The sequence below is a fragment of the Juglans microcarpa x Juglans regia genome, chromosome 1S (assembly GCF_004785595.1).
Source record: "Juglans microcarpa x Juglans regia isolate MS1-56 chromosome 1S, Jm3101_v1.0, whole genome shotgun sequence".
In the NCBI taxonomy this organism is placed as follows: domain Eukaryota; kingdom Viridiplantae; phylum Streptophyta; class Magnoliopsida; order Fagales; family Juglandaceae; genus Juglans; species Juglans microcarpa x Juglans regia.
In genome coordinates, this window is record NC_054595.1 from 5471330 (window position 1) to 5494437 (window position 23108).

Genomic DNA, 23108 nt, shown 5'->3' on the forward strand with positions numbered 1-23108 from the left:
AATTGAATGTTACGTACGTTACAACCCATTTAAAAATTTGTAAGTATTTGAGAAGCACATTTCTTTTTTTTAATGAATGGGCATATGACAGTTTTTTAAGCTGATCAAAAGAGTTTTGAGCAAAAATTCTAAGATCTTATGTTCTTTTATCTCAATCTGATAACAACGTCATATGCATGAGAACACTTTATATATATATATATATATATATTGTTGATGTCGTGTTTCGTTCTTGAATCTTGCTCCAACAACTCAAATCTTCACAATGGGCCTTGCAAAGAGAAGAATGTATGCGGCTTTGAGAGGGCGGTCTAAGGGCCGGGAGCCTTCGGTGCCAAAGTCAATAAATGTTCTTGGAGTGTAGTAAACAAGTAAGAAAGCTTAAAAGCCAGAGAGAGTATCTTTGTACTTGGGATCAACTATTTATACTAGAAGTTCGGTGAGCAGATCAAGTCTGTCGCTATGAGATCTGGAATCCTCATACTATTCATTTTGTCAGAATCTTTGAATGTGGCGTGAACCTGCTACAGTTTCATTAATGTGGCGTGCGCACAGGCGATAGAGCCATTAAATGCGGCATGGTTCTCCAGCCTTCTCCCCTTGGTTTGCATTTCCCCTGGTCCGTTCATGCTTTCTCTATCAGCAGATCGACGATCCTCCGCACATTGTGCCTGTTATGTGGGCAGACACTCGATGACTGGACATTATCCGAGAAACCTCAGACCAACGAGTCTCAACGAGTCCCATCTTCTGCTGCACCGTCCCTCCCACAGGTCGTGTACATGGGATCCTCTAAATGGGTCGGATTTGTGTCATTTCGTCTTGGGCCGGGCTTGACTGGACCTCCTGGGCCTCGAGTAGGGGGAAAATCCCCCCCCCCCCACACATATATATATATTATATTTATATATATATATAAAAAGACATTTATTTTCATTGATCACCAATAGAAACATATTAAGATATTTTGTTTCAAAAATTAATATTCTTAAAATTCTGAATAATCCATTGAAACGTTAAATATATAGCAGTAAAACAGTGCTCAAGAACTATTCAATTGCTCCATTACAAGAACACAAATTGGGGGAAAATGATATGGGTCCCGATATTGCACCGTACAGTAAGTCTCGATAGTAGATTTTTTTTTTTTTTTACTTAATGATTAAAGAAGTATTTTTTAATGATATTATGATTTTTATTTTTAAATTTTTAAGGATATAAAAAAATATATATGAAAAAGACCAAATTGGCATTTTTTGTGAGTTTTCTAAGAGCATCTAGTCATTTTCAAGTCTAAAATCTAGCTAGAATGTTATCTTTTGGCCATAACATGGACTTCTAGCTTGATTAGTTCACATTGGACTAGCTACCCCAAAGTCTAAATAATAATAAAATATTATATATTTTTTTATTTTTTTTAATATTTTGCAAACACACATTTTTAATCTCCACAAAATGCCTATCACAGATCAATTTCAGCAACATTTCCACCAATATTTAATCCAAAAATTGAGAAATCTACCAACTCCAGCAACTACCAAACCAACAAAATAAAACATGTTACTACCCAACCATAAAAAAAGTTCATAAATCAATTGCTACCCAACATTAAATTCCACCAATAAAACAAAACATTTATACATATTTTCACCAACTTCAGTAGCAGTAGCTAGTCAAATTACTAATTAAAGTTTTAAAAAGAACTTAATAAAGCCATGAAGAAATTGTGGAGTAATCCATCCAAGATAAAAACACAATCTAGCACACACATTAAGAGATGCTCCACAATAGTCTTTGATCTTTCATCGCTATTCTGATATGCATTACAAAACTCCTTGAAGCCGTGAGGAGCTGCCAAGAGATGCTCCATAACATAATTTCCTGCCACAAAATCAATGAAATGCCACTTGTTAGCCTCTCCAACAAAAGGGTTACATTACAAATTCCATGTTTAAGTGCAAAAACTTCCACACATCATGATTTTAAGAATGGGGGACCTAATAGGTGTAACACAGTTACACTGTAAATTAGTAGAACATGCATTTGTTTAGTTCTACTTTATGACTTCATTATGGACCTGGATTGAATTTTGATAAAGGAATCTAGTTTTTCTTTAAGAGTCACAAAGCACATCACGTTCAATTGAGGTATGATGCATACTGAGAATCATAGGTGCAACTTCTCAAAATTAAAAGAAATATAACCTCTGTGTGTGTGTGTGTCTATCTTTATATTTAAAAATATGTACATATATACATGTGTGTGGAGAGAGAGACAAAGGGAGAGACATCAAAGGCAAAAAAAAAAAAAAAAATTGAAACTACTCCCTTCACAATTCCCACATAGTCCGGGATTATTTGTATAACTAATCATGTATACTGCTCAAGTACACATACAAAGAAATAAAACAATCTTGTAAGAATCATGTGTAAATAGAAAAGCTTCAGAAGTATTGATGCTTAAGAAAAACTATAGACATAATTCACGATGGCCTATACATGTGAATGTACAAATAATTAGATGAGTCATTACACGGCCAGATGACTCACTACCATTCCCCATATATACATGTACACACATGCATGGTCAACTGTTAGGATTTGAACCCATGCCATAAGACTTCACTATGCAAAGATATTATAGAGATTTCATATAAGACCTATCACAGTAATAGTGCATCAACTAAATTAACTGATCCCACCATGAAATGGCCTAGAGACAGATTCAAACAAAAAATTGAAGCTTCAAGAATAGCCTAATTTAACCTGCAACCTAAGATTAGTGAAGTAAAGTAACAAACACCACGTTTCCTACAATGTCAAAAGCCAATATCATATTTCACCAAAAAGCATCAATCTATAATGCTTTTGAATAAGCCAAGTAAACAATTTTCAATTTAAAACATGCAAGTTACTTGGTCTAAAAGTGAAATGCCATATTAAATCTGTCAAAGCAAAGGACAAGGGCCATAACATAATGCCCAAAAGCATTACAGCAGAGGACAAGGGCCATAACAGAATGCACAAAACCATCACAGCAGAGGACATCACGCATGCACAACAGAAATACACGACAACAGACACAGAACAGACACAGTGAACTCTTCAACTAAACCAAATCTCAATCGTATGAGAGTGTAAATTGAAACCCATGTAAGAAATCCATAAAAATCGAAACCCATGTAAATCAAAACCCATGTAAGAAATCCATGTAAATCGAAACCCAAATCGAAAATCAATTTGTAAGAAATACCCAAATGGTGATTTTATTGTGACAGATTTGGGGACGAAATGCGCAGGTCTCTTGTGGGCTGGAAGACGACGGCATGGATGATCGATGGAGAGAATAGGGCGTGGATGGTCGGAGAAGACGCATGTCTCTGTGTTTCGCACGTTTCAGGATGAAGAAAAAGAAAAACGAGGAAAATGAAATGAAGAAAGAGAAAGAACGAGGAAAAGAGAGAGGGCAGTTGAAATAATAAAATATACCTTTCAATGGTGAACAGTCCCTCGCCAGATTTGGAGAGCTGCTAACATTTACTGTAGCATAAATGTTAAACTTGAGATGTTTAGCTAGGCCAATGCTGAGATTTTTTCTCACATTTCCTTTTAATTTGAACTTGTATTGGCAAATGGCTAGGCCATTGCTAATGCTCTAAGTAGGGAAGATGATGAGAAGAAGAGAAATAACTTGGTTTGGTCATCTTCTTGAAAAAATTGGAAAGAAAGTGTTGGGTTGGAAATGTAGGCTTCTTTCACAAGGGGGTGGGTTAATTCTGTTACGAGATGTTCTCTCTAGTATGCCTATGCACTTGTTGTCGGTTCTTCATGTTCCTAAGCTTGTTTTTAAGAAGCTGTAGGGCTTATTTGCTAATTTTTTCTGGGGTGAACAGGGTGGTAAAAGTAAGTGGAAGTGGATGGCATGGCAGAAGCTTTGTGTGCTAGTGGAGGAGGGAGGTATTGGTGTGAGGGATCTAGATGAGGTTCAAAAATCTCTATTCCTTAAATTTGGGTGGAATTCGTTGACAAAAAACCCTCTTTGGGAAAAATTGTTTTGGGCAAAGTATATTAAGCATGGGCATATTGTGCTTAGTGATGAGAGTAGCTTGGGCTCCCTGTTTTGGAAAAAGATAATGGAAGTGATGTCGTCTTTGTGAGAGAATACAAAATGGAGGGTGGGGGAAGGAAAAGTCTTCTTGTGGTACGATAATTTCCTGGGGCATGGGCCGTTGTTCCGAGATGTTAGAGAGGTAGTGGAACCTGACCTTCTAGTGCAAGACTTAGTTGTGGATAATTGCTAGGATGTGCAGCGTCTTTAGGAGTTGCTAGGAAGCTAGAAGGCTGTAGAGTTTGTGGAGTCGATTGGTTCATTGAAAAATAAAAAAAAAAAAAAAAGATAATTTTCTATGGTTACATGAGATTTCTCTACCAAGTCAGCGTGGGAGCTAATTAGAGTTAAGATGCCAAAGTTTGAATGGGTGAGATGGGTGTGGCATAATTTCTTACCGAAAAAGATATCTTTGTGCATGTGGAAGGCAGTTTTTGGTTGTCTAAGTGTGGATTCACAGGTTCGGCGCCTTGGGATCGCTTTAGCTTCTGGTTGTAATTTTTATTTGAGCAAGTAGGTAGAGACTTTGGAGCAGGTCCTTGGCAAAGGGGATTTTGCCATGGAGGTCTGGAAGTTGGCATTGGCTGATTTGGGAATCCCATTTGTTCTGCAGCAGTGTTGGCAGGAAATAGTCTAGGTATGGTTTAATCAGGCAACACGACAATCTCAACTGGGTACGTTGCTAGGCTTACTTCCTAGCGTGGCGTCTGTGGTATAGAAGGTGTATGGCAAGATTGAAAGGGAGGGCTGAGTCAGTACGGGAAGTGTGGTGCTCTATAAAATACTGGGCGCAGATCTTAGCATCTCAGATAGTCAAAGTGCAACACCTGTCGATCATGGATGAACACATTCTAAGGAGATTAAATGTGTTGATAGTTGAGAAGTCTAAAGTGCAGGTGAAGGTCGTGCAATGGGTTAAACCGAGAATGGGACGCTTGAAATTAAATCTTGATGGCAGCTATTTTGGGAATCCCAGTCCTGCGAGTAGGGGTGGGCTGCTTCGGGATTATGGAGGTAATTTGGTTTTTGGTTTTTCAAAATTCTTTTATTCTTGTTCTAATAACGAGGCAGAGCTTCAGGCTGTTATTGAGGGAATAAAAATTTGCCGGCAAAGGGGGTTAATGTGTATAGACATAGAGTGTGATTCTTTATTGGTGGTTTTGTGGATACGTTCTCGGATTTGTACAGTGTGGTATCTTTGGGATTATTGGGATGAGCTTTTGATGCTTTTGGCAAATTTTGATTTCTCTATTTCTCATGTATTTAGAGAAGGGAATCAAGTGGCGGATGCATTGGCGAAATGTGGTGCGTTGGGTGAGAATAACATATTTATTGATTGTTTACACCTTCCTTGGGTGATTAGAGGGTTGTATAGATTGGATAAAATGGGCACGGCGTATGTTAGCTGTAGAAGATAAGTGCTTAGTTTTTATGTTTGGGGAAGGGTTTGTTAGAGGATTATTTATGGAGTTGGTTTTTTTTTGTAACTACGGTTTCCTTTCGTCACAAGCGAGGATTTTTCAATAAAGTGTCGGAAGGTGCCGCCCTCCTTTTGGCCCAAAAAAAAAAAAAAAAATGTTTTGGGTCGAGTAGTTCTTGGAATTGGACCAATTGGATGAGACACGTATCTTACATCTGACGGATCCAGTTTTAAAATTAGTTAGAATCAAAGCTTTTTCCCAAAAGTAAAAGATGAATGAAACAAAGCTGAGAGAAAAGGAAGAAGAAGAAGTGCAGAAAGTACTCAATGAAATATTGTTTTAAATCCTTAAATATTAAATTAGATTTAATTTATTTAATATTTTGACAAAGAAGAATTTGTGTATAGTACATATGTATACGCAGATACAAGTCATTTGCAAATTTTCTATTGAGGATCAAACATTTGTAAGCGTTCCATATGGCCAAAGCTAAGAGACAAGGGAAGTTTCAAATTGTTCTCTCTTTTTATACCTTCAGACGCCCCCGTCTGCGTACAGCCAACACCATTCATAAGACAGAGTAACCACTAAGGCACGTACGCAGTTTGCAGCATAATGACAAGGTTAATTGGTTTTTTGTTAAAAATATAGGCATCCTCCAACTATAAAACTGATGATCCTCCTGACATAGTTACAGCACAAGAATAGCATACATATATAGCTTGACTGACACAAAGCTTATACGAAGTAACGTACAGCATTAATGGCTTCCAGTTCTGCAGCCTCAATGTCATTCCTTTCCATCTTGGTGATGCTAATGCTACTAGCATTAAGAGGTGCAAATGCTAGTGGAATTGCCATTTATTGGGGTCAGAATGGAAATGAGGGCACCTTGAAAGAGACTTGTGCCACTGGAAACTATGAATATGTCATCCTTGCCTTCCTTCCAACTTTTGGCAATGGTCAGACTCCCATGTTAAACCTTGCTGGTCATTGTGATCCTTACAGCAATGGCTGCACCGGCTTGAGCTCCGACATCAAGTCATGTCAAGCCAAAGGCATCAAAGTCCTGCTTTCCCTTGGAGGAGGGGCTGGGAGTTACTCACTTTCATCCTCTGAGGATGCTAGGCAAGTGGCCACTTACCTTTGGAATAACTTCTTGGGGGGACATTCATCTTCTCGTCCACTCGGGCCGGCTGTTTTGGATGGAATTGACTTTGATATCGAAGGAGGGACAGACCAACATTATGATGATCTTGCGAGGTACCTCTCAGGATACAGCAACAAAGGCAAGAAGGTTTACTTATCTGCAGCTCCTCAGTGCCCATTTCCTGATGCTTGGATAGGTAATGCCCTAAAGACAGGTCTGTTTGATTTTGTATGGGTTCAATTCTACAACAATCCTCCATGCCAGTACACCAGTGGTGATGTTGCCAATCTCGAAGATGCATGGAAGATATGGGTATCGGATATCCCAGCCACAAAGATTTTCCTAGGGCTACCTGCATCTCCTGAGGCTGCTGGAAGTGGCTATATTCCTGTACCTGATCTTACCTCTAAAATCCTTCCATCCATTAAAGGTTCTGCTAAGTATGGAGGTGTGATGTTGTGGTCAAAGTATTATGATGATCAAAGTGGATATAGTTCTTCCATCAAGAGCCATGTCTAAAACAATTAGTACTCTATCAAGGTTGTGTGTGGTGGAGTTGATCTATAGTCACAGGCTCATAGCCTTACTTGTCTTCCACATGTAATCTTCATTTGTGTATCGATATCATTTATATACTATATATATATATGAATCATATATATGTGTGCAGTGTACTATAAAAATCATGAGTCTTTGACATGCATGGTGAGCTGCCGACATATTATCTTTGCAGAAAGTTGATGACTTGTAATCAAATAGGATATGATGCTGCTCAAAAGCATCTTTAGTTCGGTGATCATAAGGAAAAATACATTTTTCAATTTGATCTAAAATCTGGTTTATAATTTAATACACCTAAAACTATCAAAATTGACATACTAATAGAGTACAAGATTTAAAAATGTTCAAATCTTAGTACTTAATACTATCTCTTTCATCTAGCAATAATGACTTGACTATATTCAAATCATTCTCTCCCAAATAGATTTGATAGCATCCCTATCTTTGAATAATTATCAATTCGGTTAATATGACAATTATTATCAATTGTCGAACACCAATATTTTCTTTCTGCTTTGTTTTGAATTTACATGTTGTTTAGGTGTTAAGTAGGTGTTCAAATGACTCAACGCCTAAACTACATTTCATATAGTTACTAGAAAAATAGGGCCCACAGCTGATGTTTGCCCATGTAGGCCTTTATTTTTGTTTGATTTTTGTGTTGGCCCAATTTTTATTTAGTCTGTCCTAAGCATTGTTGAAGCCCAGCCAATCCAATATTTAGTTTGTTGCCAAGGTATGTGTGATCATTACTTTATTAGGTTTTTTTCATTGGTCTTTTTTTTTTCTTTTTTTTTTTTTCCTAATCAAGCATATTATAGATATATAAAACAGTTACAAAATATAAGAGATAAGAGGGCGGGAGACCTCGACATTCATCCCAAACTACACACAACAAAAAGAAGAAAAAAGAGGGATATGGCCTATGGGGCCAAAGACTTGGCCCCACCCATTTCCAACAAGGGGAAGCTATTTGAAGTGATTTTGATATAGTCTGATAAATAGACTATAATACTGCGACCGGAAGCTGTCATGAATGGATCTATGCTGCATGTCGTTGATCTGAATTGATTTAATGAGACTTTCACTATATTTTTCCCACAATCCTTGATTAAGAAGAGCGATAACATAGAAAGATAGTAAGCGGGAGAAGCGTCGAATTGTCGGTGGGCGACCGCCATGAATTGTGGTGGCACATGAGGCCCACGTGCCAAACTAAGAGAGTTGAGGTTGGTTGGATCTAAGAGATCCGAGGTCGTTGACCCTAAAAATGCCTCATGTGGTGGCGACAGACTTGCCCTGGTGTGGCAGCACGTGAGATCCACGAGCGGTTTGGGCCGCGCGTGAGATGCACCAGCCACTCTTTTCGACGGTTTTCTTCTGCCATCCGATGGATCGGCGTCTTCTTTATTCTATAGTCGGAAAACTATGAAAAAAAAAAAAAAAAACATGGTAAACAGTATCTAGACTCTAGACTATAAAAATGGGAGGAGCCACCCTCTGGACGAAGAAGGTAAGATTTTTGGACCTTCTCTAAAAGGGTGGGACTAGGAGTCGAATGGGTGTGAAACTTCATTTTATACCCACCAATAATAATAAGACACGCAAGCACCATACCAAAATTAAACATGGAGCTACATGCAGTGAATCTGTTGTCCCCCCTCCCCCATACACCCAAAACCTGATCTTCAATTTGTTATGCCCACACACACCCCCATTGTCATCCCCTCCCAACCCCCCAAAAAAAAAAAAACCGATTAAAATATGTTCCCTTCTCGATCTCTCTCCTCCTACTCACCCCACTGTCGATGGTCGATTTCATTTTCTCCCCCCACTCTCTCTCACTAAAATACTCTCTCTGACTAAGATTCTCTCTCTCTCTCTCTCTCTCTCTCTCTCTCTCTCTCCCCTTTGAACATCGGTTTACTCTGTAAGTAATGATAATATTTTATGCTTATGGTGTATTTTCAGGGCTAGATTGGGTGTATTTGTTGCTCTATAATGGGGTTGTGACCTTCTGGCAATGGCTCTCCCATTCTGGAATATTGAATTAGTTCCTTCTAGATGAGTTGTTGTTACCAATTAGCTTGAGGAGACTGTTCTGGTTGAGCGTCCCGCTCATATACTTGCATATTACTCCCTTGCTAGACCAATAATAGATTTTCCAGATACTGGTATCCCTTTGGATCCAGAATCCTTGGTTACTTAGAGCTGCATATACCTCTTCTATGGATTAAGGAGTTTTTTCCCTTGTCATTTCTTGTTCATAAATTTTTTTCCCCTTTGGTAAGAGGTTTTTGATGTTCATGTAATTTTCTGACCTAGTTCTAGACATTATTCCTGTAATAAAGTTGGGATTTTTTTTTGTAATTTGGAAGTACTTGCATCCTTGGTGTTACCGTCTCACTTCACCGCTTGGAACAGTTTGGCCTAAACTTCGACATTTTGGTGACTTATACATTTTGGCAAGTAAAACGATTTTTGCAGAGACGAAGATGGGTTTGAATCTCTTGAACAAAGATGGGATCTGTCGAGAGAGACGGAGACGAAGATGAGTTCGAATCTCTTGAAGGAAGATGGGATCTATCGAGAGAGATAGAGAGAGAGGTTCGATGTGTTGAGGGAGAGCCTCAGAGGAGAAGAGAGAAGAGAAGGGAGAGGAGAGAATGGACTCGCACCCACCGTAAGTCTAATGAGTCTGCTACGTGTTACTCTTTTACTGAAGGGTGTGAAAGGGGAAATGGCACCCCCACCGGTTTGAAGTTTTTCCCTCTCTGGAGAGCTTTTTGTTGGAGAGAGAAAATAACGGTTTGCGGTGTGTATTTTTTGTTGATTGGTCTTGTTTGTTCATTACGGCCCATTTTGACTATTCTTGACCAGCCTATTCTAAACCCTTTATTAGCCCTAGGCTTCGTTTGAATAATGAAAAGAGATAAGATGATTAGTAATGAAATAGTTTGAATTAATATGTTTTATGTGAGTTTGAAAAATGAGAAAAAAAAAAGTTGAACAAAAATATTATAAAATTAAAATATTATTAGAACATAATATTTTAATATAATTTTTGTTTTGAAATTTGAAAAAATTGAATTATTTTTTGTGTTTGTTTGGAAGTTTTGAAAAGTTGCAATGATTAGATAAAAAAGTTAAAAATTTAAATTTGAAAAATGTGTGTTGATGGTGGTTGAATATTGAGATTAGATGAGATAAGATGAAATGAGATGAGTTGAGAGGATTTTGCTATCCAAATTAGGCCTTAAGTTCACTTGTCTCGTTCACTTTCACAAAACTTCTCATCTCATCTCATCTCATCTCATTTAATCATCACAACATTTTCAAATTTCTACACAAATTAAAATAAACAATTAAACTTTTTCAAATTTCAAAACAAAAATAATATTAAAAAAATATATTCTAAAAATATTTTATTTAACTTTCAACTTTTAACTCAGCTCAACTCATCTCATCTTATATGTAAAAACAAACAAGACCCTAAGACCTACTGTTATTAGCACGGCTTTGAACCCATCATTGAACACTACTATTTGTGTCACCATCGCGGGACACTCCCGTCACTGCCATCTCCAATACCACGACTTCACAGCCACCTTATATCATCATATATTCACAATTTTGATTGCTTCATTTGTCATTGTCTAATGCCAATTATAGACTCTAGCAACCCAATGCTGTCCTAAGTTGCCGCGCCATGATCGTCAGTTGCTTAATTTAGTATTGTCAAACATCACAGACAGCCACTTGCCGCCGCCGTCTTTTACAGTCATCAACAAACACACTTGCATCAAAACCAAACTGAGCTCACTATATATTCAACCAATGTTTATAGTTAAAATGCAAAGTATGAGATGCATATATATCAATTAGAGTACTGGAAGAAGTACTGTATTAATTTTTATCAATATTGAAATAATCAATTCAAAATTGTAATGAATCGTCTGATTCAATTTTTTGAACTACCTGAATCGGTTCTTACGAAATTTCGTACCCAATTTTAATTTTTCGAGCCTTAATTGAGATATTCATGGAAATCCAATAACCAGTCCCCTCATTAGTAAATGTCATAAAGCATTTAATAATAATAATAATAAACAACTCATTTTGAGGATGAAAATATGACAAATCCTTGGAAATCAACTACATCTTAGTCTCTTTATTTTCTTTAGTGAACTCAATTGGACAATTGAACAGTTCTTGAGATACCATTTTGAGGATGAGCATTTAAGCAATGAATGAAAAATCCACTAGTTAGTCTACTCATTGGTAGATGTAAAAGTGGAAGTCCAATTTTAACTTACCCAGAGTTAATCGGTCTAGTCTTCATGATAACATGAGCTTATGAACTTTACCTTAGTTCCAACACTAACTCGTCTGCATTTTTCTACTAAATGAACCTCAAAAACTCCATGAAAATGACATCCAAGATCTTGACATATAGCACACACTCTTCATTTGTTTTCAAAGATGAGATGAGATGAGATAAGTTAAAATTAAAGTTAAAAAGTTGAATAAAATATTATTTAAAATTTTTAATATTATTTTTGTTTTGGGATTTAAAAAAGTTGAATTGCTTATTTTATTTTGTGTGGAAATTTGAAAAAGTTGTAATGTTGAGATGAAAGGTTTTCAAAATTTTTAAAATTTTGAGTTTTAGTCTTGAAAGCAAACCATGCCATTTTTCCCGAAAGAAAAGCCTTCTAAAGACTCTTGCTAATGGATGGAGTGTTTGTGGGAAAAATGATGGATCATACTATGTCTTAATTCTCTTGACTTGGGATTTAAATGTGTGGAAATATTTCTTGTCGTGTTCAACCATTCATGTGAACCGAACTTGGTGGGATTGACTGACTTCTAAGTAGCACTCATAGAAGTTAAGAAGCAGAGCATGATCATTTTCCTCCTATAAAAGACATGCTTCTCTAAACACAACGAGCACCAATAGAAAAACCAAGTCTAACAATCGCAAAACCTTGTGCATTATGGCATTAAATCCTACCATCTCACTAGCTTTCCTCTCATTCATAATTCTAATGCTGGTGGTTGGTACTGATGCTGGTGTAATCGCAATCTATTGGGGTCAGAATGGAAATGAGGGTACCTTGAATCAAACATGTGCCACGGGAAACTATGCCTATGTAAATATTGCTTTCCTTCCGACCTTTGGCAATGGCCAAAAACCAGTCATCAACCTTGCTGGACATTGCGATCCAAACAGTAAAGGCTGCACCAAATTAAGTTCTGAAATTAAATCGTGTCAGGCAAAAGGAATTAAGGTGATGCTCTCCATCGGAGGTGGGGCAGGGAGCTACTCCCTTACTTCGGCTAAAGATGTTCGGCAAGTTGCAACCTATCTTTGGAATAACTTCTTGGGGGGACGATCATCTTCTCGCCCTCTTGGAGATGCTGTTTTGGATGGGATTGACTTCGACATTGAAGGAGGATCAACCCGATACTGGGATAAACTTGCGAGGTATCTCTCCGGATACAGCAAACAAGGAAAGAAGGTATACTTAACGGCAGCTCCTCAATGTCCATTCCCTGATGCTTGGATGGGTAGGGCTCTTAAGACCGGCCTATTTGATTATGTATGGGTACAGTTCTATAACAATCCTCCATGCCAGTATTCCCCAGGAAATACTGCCAATCTAGTAAATGCATGGAATCAATGGACTTCTATTCCTGCAACCAAAATATTTTTAGGACTTCCTGCAGCACCTAATGCAGCTGGAAGCGGCTTCATTCCTGTTGCTGATTTAACTTCTAAGGTACTTCCGGCCATTAAAAGTTCTGCCAAGTATGGAGGTGTGATGCTGTGGTCAAAATACTACGATGATCAAACTAAATACAGCTCTTCCATCAAAGCCAGTGTCTAGAACTCCAAATCAAAATAGGATCTCTGAGAATCACCCTATAATAAATGCAATGTTAATAATAATCTCTTAGTAGGAGTACCCACATCTTCCAAGCATATCTATGCTCTGTAGTCTGTATTGCTCTATATATAAGATGGCCTCCATAAAAATATCTATCTATCCATAAATATGATCCATGTTTGCCTCCTCCTCTTGATCTCTTTATTTCTTTTCTGATTTGTTTGTTTTTCTGCTATCAATATTGTCTGCACGTTTATCAATATGGAAGTGGAAATGACAAAAACTTGGCAATTAGCTTATACTCTATGATATGGATCGCAGAATTTACTTATATAAATTAGTAACGCTATGTACCGCACTTGCATCTCGGTTTCATCTCACTATATAAAATGTGACACTTTTAATACATTTAGATCATCTTTTATTTTATTTTTTAAAGAAAAACTCAAAGGTTGACGAAAGTTTATCAAACGACGACAATATTTTTCATAAATGCACCAATTAAAAAAGTTAGGATTTTTTTTTTTCTGGTAAAATAATATTCTAAAAGTCCGAAAAATCCCTTTAATACTTAGATCGAAAGGAAATCAAAATCAACTACCAATTGTTCCAACAGCTAGCACATGAGATAAATGGGGCAAAACAATGAGAAAAGGTGAAAGGATTTCGTTTAGGTCCAATACTAGATAAAATTGAACTCGTTGGGTAGTGGACGGATATTTTTTGTGTGGTGTTATATATTGGATATGATGTGTCTTGCCAAAGTACCAATACTCTTTTATACTAGTTGAAGTGGATTGCTTCGACATCATTGGCAGAATAATTATGAATACATACAGGCATGCTGCAGGCACCAGCAATTTGGGTTCATGCACCTTAGGTTGGCACTTCATCAACGTGCTGTGGTAACTGAGATTTGATTTCGAACATATGAATCCTGCAGTGCCCATTGCCCATTTAGATTTTTCTATCATTTATTGCAATCCATTACCAGAGCTTCCAAACATGGAGCCTTAGCTTCCTGCGCTCCCAGCAACCAGCCAGCCAGCCAGCCAGCGCCAGGGGTGGTAGTTTTGGTATTCCTTTGGTGTGAAATCACTACTTGTCTCAAAAAATTAATTAAGCTGATGGAAAGAGGTGGATTTAATTATTTGTATTATATCCTTAACACTCACTCTCAAGTATGGGCCAAACTCCTACTCAACGAATGAGCTCAACACATGGAATATCTAATTAAATTGGATAGAGTATAAAGTCAGGGTTCAAACTTAGAACATCTTCTTTGATATCATGTGAAATCACCACTTATCTCAAAATTTTATATTAGGACATCCCCGTTGTCTTGTTATCTTGTTATCCCTCCTACGAGTAATGGATATATGTACCGGCAAACTTGCCTTAAATAAAACATCAGAAAATGGTCATATAAACAATATCTTTCTCTCTAGCTTTCTCTTTCAGCGGTAAACCTTACCAAATATTAGTTACCTCGACGAATTGTTGTCTCAACAGCTCATCACGACCAATTCAAAAGAGCTAAATGAAAAGCTGTATGCTGTACTTGGGCACCAGATTAATTCAAACTGGATTTGGTTATACCTTCAAGCATGAAGCACCCCAGCCCGCGGCAGCCTGCATGCGTGCTGTAATACCATTCTTGAGAGACTACTAAACAAATGGCCTGATCTAGACATTTTTACAGCACAAAAATAACATAGCTTAAAATGACTATTTGTTCTGCGCACTTTCAATGCCATTGATCCTTTAGAGGATCATGAGCATTGATCAGCTATCTATGGAAATCCACTAATGATCAGTACGTACGTCTACTCATTAGTTTGTAAATGCCATAAAGCCAGTTCTATATTTTTTAACTTATCAAGAGGGAGCATGCGCACTTAATTGAGATATAATAATAATAATAACTCATGAATTTGTGGATTGATGAGCATCTAATCTATTAGTGAAAATCCACTAGTTAGTATGGTAATTGGTGGATGTCATAATGATTTTCACTGTAAAACTCCTTAGATTTGTAAATGCAAGTTTTAACTCTCGAATCTTTTATATCCTGGGAATGGAAGGTAAAAGTTTTATAAAGTACAATAATTATCGTCTCCTTTTTCTAAAATCATTTTCTAAAATCTCACAATAAGGACAGACATTACATTACTGCTCCTTAAGGGTGTTCAACCGGATCCGGATGCTAAAATCCGGGCAATTATCCGCCCGGATGCTAAAATCCGAGCAGTTATCTGCCCAGATTTAGATAACCGGATTCAATCCGGATTGTAACCGAATATCTAGATTTAATCCGGATCTGAGTTATAACCAGATTTAATCCGGGTTTTTATCCGGTTTTAATGTTTTAATTTTTTTAAAAAAGACTTTAAAACTTAAAAAAAAATGCTTTTATAGCACTTGTTTTCTTTAAAAAAATTCTGATATACTTATATTGCCCAGATTTTTTTTAAAAATTAATTTAAACACTTTTAATAAAAGATTTTTATAAAAAAAAATTAACAATAAATAAAAATGCAAAATAAATAATATGGTTTTTACATCACAATGCAAAACATAAATTTACAAAAAATAAAATAAATAATAATACATCACAACTAATTAACTAAAAAATAAATTTACAAAGAATAAAAGAAATAATAATGCATCACAAATAATTAAACTAAAACATAAATTTACAAAAAAAAAAAAAGAAATAATAATACATCACAACTAATTAAACTAAAACATAAATTTACAAAGATCAAAATGCATTAGTCTTCACATCTTGAATATGGAATAGGGTCAACCTATTCCATCAGTGCTGATAGCAATCTGGAATGGAAAGCACAGGAATTTAAAAAAAAAAATGGGTGGCCAAAGTTTCCATAATGAAGAAAACTAGTCCAACATGGAAAAACAATTCTCTAATAAATTGACTTGAGCATATGCATTTCCCTTGGTATATTCAGTCACACCATAATTGTAAGTCAGCTCCAGAACAGTTGTCTCATATTCTTCTGCATACCCCAACTGTCACATACATACAACAAATATTAAAAAGGAATTCTACGAGTCCTTTTTGTGGCTTAAAGATGATTAGTGTGCATCTGCTATGATTTTTGTGTGAAATCATGTGAGAAAACATACCTTGTATTCAGGTCTATCAACCTTCAACAGCCTCATTCCCAAGGCCTGCATTGAAGGGAACCCTCTAAGATCAAGAACATCATACCTTGTACTCGTACATGGATTCTGCAAGCTGAGAACAACAGATATGAAAAGGTAAATTCAATCAGCTCCAAGAAAAGTTGCTATGACCCACCATGGATAGAGTTTGGTAGAGCCATGTGATGTACATCATGTGACCACTAGAAAAGTGCACTAATAATAGAAACAAGATAAACTCATCATTATATGGCAAAGATAGCAGAAATCAGAACAAACCAGCATTACTATCTGCATTAATTGTTGCTTCTTCTTGCTCATCCTAGAGAATCTACAAGATAATGGAATTTTGATAAACTAATCACTGAATTATATTTGAGAATGTGGGGATAAAAAAGGATGCAAGATCCTTCTAACCTGGATTTCAAGCACTTCAGTTACTAAAAAAGGTGGGGCATATATGTGAAAATTCCCCTGAGGGGATGACAAAAACTTAAGCCTCTCTGCTTCACTAGGGTCAAAAGCATGGGCAGCCAAAGCAATTAGAGTAGCCTAGAAGTACAAACAATTAGGAACCAGTAAAACCAACAATTTAAGTAACAAAACAAGAATGAAACTTAAGCACGATATCAATTCCAATGAATTATTACAAAAATAAAGGGAACCTTAAGAAGAGGGTTAAGTTGAAGTTGCTTAAGTTGCTTAAGTTGAAGGACGAGGGTTACCTTAAGCAGAAAAAAATGTAGAGGTTAAGTTAAATGGATAAATTAATAATAAAAAATCAAATTTAACAAATAAAAGTGTTTACTTTCGATGTCAACACATTCTACATGCTCCTCGACCTCCCAAGAACTATGTGGTTCACAAGTTAACCAATTTTACTTGCAAATTAGTACTTGGACAATCTCCGGAGCTAATGAGCTTCAGTATGGCTCTATTACACGTCCATCGGTGCTAAATGCGAACTCGGATGCGATGGTGGAAATAAAGATGCCCAATACATCATGTGCAATCTCCGCAAGGATGGGATATCTAAATGAATTCTTCTTCCACCAATCCAAAATATCAAACTCGGATATTTTTGGTTCAATCACATCTGAAAAATACTAATCCACGTCTGAGCTAAGTACTGAACTGTTTTGCTTCTCAAGATATTGCTTTAGAGCTATATCAAAATCTTCACAATCCAGGTCATCATTAATAATACTTGAGGAACTTCTATGAGCCATATTTGATCTTCTACTACCTAGCTCATAAAACTTGTGGTATTGCTCAATCAAATGATTCATGAGCAATCTTACTTTGACCTCAATTCTATCTTCGCATTCATCTCCTTTGCACATTTTTAACCAATATGACAAGGTTGTAATCTTATATCGAGGATCGAGGACAAAAGCTACATAAATAATCATGTTTATCCTATCCGTGTTCCCCCAATATTTATCAAACTTAAGTTTCATAGTAGAAGCCATCCTCATCAACATATCATCCTCACTCTGACCCATGTTGTTTAAAGTATTCTCAATTGTACAAATTTGTTGAAATAACATATTAGAGGTCACATACAAAAAGCCAGAGATTTTCAAAGTGGCATCATAAAAATCTTTTAGAAACTTAATAAAAATACGAGTCATTTGCCAATCTTCAAACAGAGGCGCTAAAAGCTGTGACTCCTTCACTACCATTAGTACAAAAGCTCTTTCGTATTTTTCAGCAACACTAAGCATTAGGTATGTTGAGTTCTATCTAGTAGGAACATCTAGACACACCATTTTTCCACACACAATATTCAGCTCATTTGCACATGTTTTAAACATATCAAGCCTTGCCGGTGAAGACCTCACAAATCTTATTCCTTCTCTAATCTTATTTATAGCATCATGAATAATTTTTAAACCATCACATACAATGAGGTTTAAAATATGTGTAGCACATCGCACATGTATAAACTCGCCTCCCAAAATTGTGAACTCATTATCTCTTATGTTCCTCCTCACATGATCAATAACAACATCATTAGATGAGGCATTATCCACGGTGATCGTACAAATGCGGTTAATCTCTCAATCTGCCAAGCAAGACTCTAACATCCAAGCAATAGTCTCACCCCTATGATTAGGAATCTTGAAAAGCATTATAATTTTCTTGTGTAATACCCAACTTTGATCAATATAATGGCATGTAACACAAATATAATTCTTGTTTTGCGCCAATGTTCATATATCGGTGGTCAAACAAACTCTTTGACTACTCAACAATGCCCTCAACCTTTGCTTCTCCTCCTTGTATAAACCAATACACTTTTTTTGGAAGGTGGTTCGGGATGGCAAGGTGTGTCTAGGCTCTAAATAACCCAAAAGTTTAACAAATGCCGGATGCTCTATAACCTTGAATGACAATTCATACTGGATAAACAAATTGGAAATCATCGCTTTTAATTTTTTACGATCATATTGTCCTAACACTTGAAGACTATATCATTTACCATCTATCCTAACTCCAGTGTGTGATGGTGATTTATCCTTCCCAAAATTTTTGAGAGTTCGGACAAGCATATCTTAAGTAGTGTGACATTGATAAAGTATCATTTTTATAATAGCATCCATTAATCTTAAAGCAATAATTGCATCGAGCTTTAGGTGCAATGGGATCAACAGGTTCAACTCTTGTAAAATAATCTCATACATGAGATTAGTTCGTAGCCTTCTTGACTGTTTTTTACTTTGGGGGGAGAGATGGTATGGGGTTTAGGGTATTTATAGAGGAAGGCACTAAAGGACTAGTGTTTTCCTCCATGTCCAATGAAATAGACGCTAATCCACCAACACTACCACTAAAACTGTCTTCCACCTGTTTTAAACATAAAAAATAATGTACATGCTTCAGCAAATATAATAAGAACCAACAATGACAGCAAATATCAAACAAGCTTGGCCAATTAAACAAATCTGTTGTACCATAATTTTCTTCACACTTTACACTTTTTCAAAACATAGAACCAATGTAGTCATGTAAGCTACAATGACCCAAGTTCAATGTGCAGAAGATTCAAAAAGTACTGCATAACTTGAATAATTATGTAGGAGTTATGCAGGAGTATAAGCTAATTATTAATAGTTTTTGTGATCTAAAATTGTACAAAAACCAAAACCAATGTAGTCATGTAAGCTAGGACCAAAGTACTTGACGTAAAGACATTAGTTATTCCATTTACTTTATGCTGAAGGAAAGCAAGGAGCAGGAAAAGAAAGAGAAAAGCAAAGAAGAAAACGCAGAAGAGAAAAAGGAAGAAGGAAAAAAAAAACCAATCATAATCTAAATAATAATTTAATACAATAAGGATACCAAATCAAGAGATCTACAAGAATATGTTTAAGAATTATGTCAATCCCATGTACACTGGCAATACCTAGACCTTATAATAATGTATAAATCAATAAAACAACCAGCAGAGTGTTTTATAGCAGAAATAGAGTTGTACCCACTGAAAAATTCATTTTAATTGAAACAAGTCTACTGAAAGTCTGAAAATGGGAGAACATGAAACAAAAACCTTGGTTAATTCCCCAAAACTAGAAACAAACCCTCCCCATCTGAAACAACCACTCATATCATACATAAGAAAAAAAAAACCCCCTCTTATTCTCTCTTTCATAACTCGGTCCCAATGGGACCGTCCCATCGTTTACAACCAAACCCTAAAATACCCAAAAAAAAACCCTAAAACAAAAAAAATCCCAAAACACCCATTATTAACCAAAAAACCCCAACACTCATAATCAAAAATTCTGAAACCCACATTTACAAAAACTAACAAAGTAGAGAAAGAGAGATGACCATACCGTACAAAAACTAATATAATAGAGAAAGAGAGATGACAGAGTAGAGAAAGGCTTGAGAAATATACCTTACGAGCTTAGACTTCAGAAATGTTGGATGGTAGCCTCTACGTCTCTCTCCCAAATGCGCAAACTACAAAGGACTTCGAAAGACGAAGGGATTTAGCATAACAGATGCCTGCGTCAAAGAGAGAAGGCAGAATGGATTCGGAAAGGAGACAAGACGCCTGCATCGAAGAGAGTAGGTAGAAGGGATTTGGAATGGCAGAAGGGATTCAAAAGTTAGGGATTTTGCAGTGCAACGTGGGGCGGATTTTTAAAAAAAAAAAATGACCTGGTTACGGATAACCAGGTCACGGAACCGGATCCGTAATCAAATCCGGATTCTTCTCACCCGCCTGGGTGTATCCGGGCGGTTGGGTGTAATCCAAGAGGATAACCGCCCGGATACACCCAGATTTCTGGGTTCCAGACCGGACCGAAAAAATAAACTGGTCCAGATGCACAACCCTACTGCTCCTATTTTAATCTATGTAGAGTTTGTGAGCATCCTAGTCTTGAAGTAAATGGATTTGGTCAAGTATTAATGGTGATAATCATGTCACCTACTTGTGCTCATTACATATAGGCAAACAGTACTCAGGTTTGAAAAAAAAAACAAAGAAAGAAAATAAAAAGAAAAATGGCTAATTAGCTTGTGCACGAGACTTTTGTTCAAGGATGATGTGTTTGTCGCTTTCTTGTAATGATTCACTTTAAGATGGATGTCTTTATTCTCTTGACTTGGGATTTAAGTTATGTGGAAATTCATATTTCTTGTCGGTTTCAAAAGAGGCATTAACTAGTCTTGATCCACAACCATTATTATTCATATGTAGCGAACTCGATCGGTGGGACTAATTGACTTCTAAACATTACTCAATAACATAGAAGTTAGGCATTAGAGCATGATCATGGTTCTCCTATAAAAGCATGCATCTCTGAATTCCAAGAGCACCATGAGAAAACCAAGTGATCTAACAGTGACTAGTGTACTGTGACCTGAACAATCACAAACTTTGTGCGCTATGGCATCAAATTCAACACTCTCACTAGCTTTCCTGATCTTATCGGTGATTCTAATGCAAGTGGTTAGTACTGATGCCGGTGGAATCGCAATCTACTGGGGTCAGAATGGAAATGAAGGTACCTTGGCTCAAACTTGTGCCACTAATAAGTATGCATTCGTAAACATTGCTTTCCTCCCAACCTTTGGCAATGGCCAAAAACCAATCATCAACCTTGCTGGTCACTGCGATCCAAACAGTAATGGCTGCACCAGATTGAGCTCTGACATAAAGTCATGTCAAGCACAAGGAATTAAGTTGATGCTCTCTATTGGAGGAGGGGCAGGGAGCTACTCCCTTACTTCGACAAACGATGCCCAACAAGTTGCGACCTATCTTTGGAATAACTTCTTGGGGGGACGATCATCTTCTCGCCCTCTTGGAGATGCTGTTTTGGATGGGATTGACTTCGACATTGAAGGAGGAACAACCCAACACTGGGATGAGCTTGCAAGGTATCTCTCCGGATACAGCAAACAAGGAAAGAAGGTATACTTAACGGCAGCTCCTCAGTGCCCTTTCCCTGATGCTTGGATGGGAGGTGCTCTTAAGACCGGTCTATTTGATTATGTTTGGGTACAGTTCTATAACAATCCTCCGTGCCAGTATTCCTCAGGTAATACTGCCAATCTAGTAAATGCATGGAATCAATGGACCTCTATTCCTGCAACCAAAATATTTCTAGGACTTCCTGCAGCACCTAAAGCAGCTGGAAGTGGCTTCATTCCTGTAGCTGACTTAACTTCTAAGGTGCTTCCGGCCATTAAACGTTCTGCCAAGTATGGAGGTGTGATGTTGTGGTCAAAATACTATGACGATCAGACTGGATACAGTTCTTCCATCAAAAGCAGTGTTTAGAACTCCGAATGAAAATAGATCAGTACTTAATGTTGTATGGTACATCAATGCAAAAGGCATTAGCTAAAATAAATAAAGTGTGCTTTGATTAATTAGCCATTAGGAATGCTCCAAGGGAGGTGATTTGAACTGATCAATGCGTTTTGGATCCAGGTTCTACTACTAATTACCAGCTGGTGTGTAACACATTTATTGTGCAACTTATTATAATTATTAAAATCAAATCAAATTCTTAGTACCAATACTTTTTTTATATGAAAAATTCTATTCATAAACTTCACACACCATCCTTTTTTGTTTTTTTTTTTTTTTTAATTTTTTCTCTTACCAAATGTGTGGTATATAAATGATAAGTAAAAGAATTGAATTATATATTTTAAGAATAATAAAACCAAAAAAAATTAAAAAAAAAAAAATTTAGTGTGCGATGACGGGAGCTTATGAGTAGAAAAACTCCCTCTCGCCCGTTCCTCTCTCCCTCACCCCTGCGTAGTCCCATCCTCTGCAATGTTGCCTAGCACCCTGTCACCATTGATTAACATATTGAGGAAAATAGAAATTAATCATTTTTTTTTAAATCTCAAAAATCTTGAATGATTGTTCAGGTGTCTAAGACAAAACTCTTAACTGACAGCAATCAAATCCCTTTCCCATGTACAGGTGAAGAAAAAACAACGAAGAAATTTTTATGGGTGAGGACGTGCACATGTCCGTAAATGTATGAGGCCTATCAAGAACAACACCGCCCTCGGATCTCAAACTCTGATCATCGTCTCTGGTGCTGCTGCTAATACCGACAGTAGAACTCCAAAGCACTGGTTTCGAAGAGCATCGCTTCAAAATCTCTTGCTTTTGTTTTCCAATGTTGTGCGATGCACATTTTTTTCGTTATAGAGGTCGTAATTTGATTCTTCTTCCATATGAGAAAGATTCAGATCTGTTAAAGTGTGAGTCCGACGAGTTGGGAGAGGTCGGTTGGAGGAGAAAGGAGATGGATCAGTCAGTCG

At 36.9% G+C, this 23108-nt stretch overlaps 5 protein-coding genes and 1 long non-coding RNA gene across 6 annotated transcripts in view; 5 read left to right on the forward strand and 1 right to left on the reverse strand.

Moving 5' to 3' along the window:
* The first annotated feature begins 4943 nt into the window (after window positions 1-4943).
* On the forward strand, window positions 4944-5525 carry LOC121247252 (14.7 kDa ribonuclease H-like protein). Its single transcript, XM_041145628.1, has one exon. It carries the CDS (start codon window positions 4944-4946, stop codon window positions 5523-5525), a length of 582 nt encoding a protein of 193 aa, XP_041001562.1.
* A 766-nt stretch (window positions 5526-6291) lies between these two features.
* On the forward strand, window positions 6292-7197 carry LOC121247601 (hevamine-A-like). The gene has a single exon (XM_041145979.1). It carries the CDS (start codon window positions 6292-6294, stop codon window positions 7195-7197), a length of 906 nt encoding a protein of 301 aa, XP_041001913.1.
* A 1552-nt stretch (window positions 7198-8749) lies between these two features.
* LOC121247602 (delta(8)-fatty-acid desaturase 2-like) overlaps window positions 8750-23108 on the forward strand; it is a 29949-nt gene continuing 15590 nt past the window's right edge. The window contains exons 1-2 of the mRNA XM_041145980.1: window positions 8750-8780; window positions 12351-12360. The gene's annotated coding sequence lies outside the window, so the exon portion shown is untranslated. The remainder of the gene's footprint in view (window positions 8781-12350; window positions 12361-23108) is intronic.
* LOC121247605 (hevamine-A-like) lies at window positions 12180-13460 on the forward strand. The gene has a single exon (XM_041145982.1). The coding sequence runs from the start codon at window positions 12237-12239 to the stop codon at window positions 13128-13130; it is 894 nt and encodes a 297-aa protein (XP_041001916.1). The 5' UTR covers window positions 12180-12236; the 3' UTR covers window positions 13131-13460.
* LOC121247606 lies at window positions 16308-17157 on the reverse strand. The gene is made up of 3 exons (XR_005937262.1): window positions 17107-17157; window positions 16716-16850; window positions 16308-16629 (listed from the first exon to the last, which is right to left on the reverse strand). It is a non-coding gene; the product is annotated as an uncharacterized LOC121247606 (long non-coding RNA).
* LOC121247604 (hevamine-A-like) lies at window positions 21036-22196 on the forward strand. The gene has a single exon (XM_041145981.1). It carries the CDS (start codon window positions 21205-21207, stop codon window positions 22099-22101), a length of 897 nt encoding a protein of 298 aa, XP_041001915.1. The 5' UTR covers window positions 21036-21204; the 3' UTR covers window positions 22102-22196.

What these genes read in the sequence shown, in the direction of transcription:
- LOC121247252 (XM_041145628.1), top strand. Translation starts at nt 4,944, where the DNA reads ATGGATGAACACATTCTAAGGAGATTAAATGTGTTGATAGTTGAGAAG.
- LOC121247601 (XM_041145979.1), top strand. Translation starts at nt 6,292, where the DNA reads ATGGCTTCCAGTTCTGCAGCCTCAATGTCATTCCTTTCCATCTTGGTG.
- LOC121247605 (XM_041145982.1), top strand. Translation starts at nt 12,237, where the DNA reads ATGGCATTAAATCCTACCATCTCACTAGCTTTCCTCTCATTCATAATT.
- LOC121247604 (XM_041145981.1), top strand. Translation starts at nt 21,205, where the DNA reads ATGGCATCAAATTCAACACTCTCACTAGCTTTCCTGATCTTATCGGTG.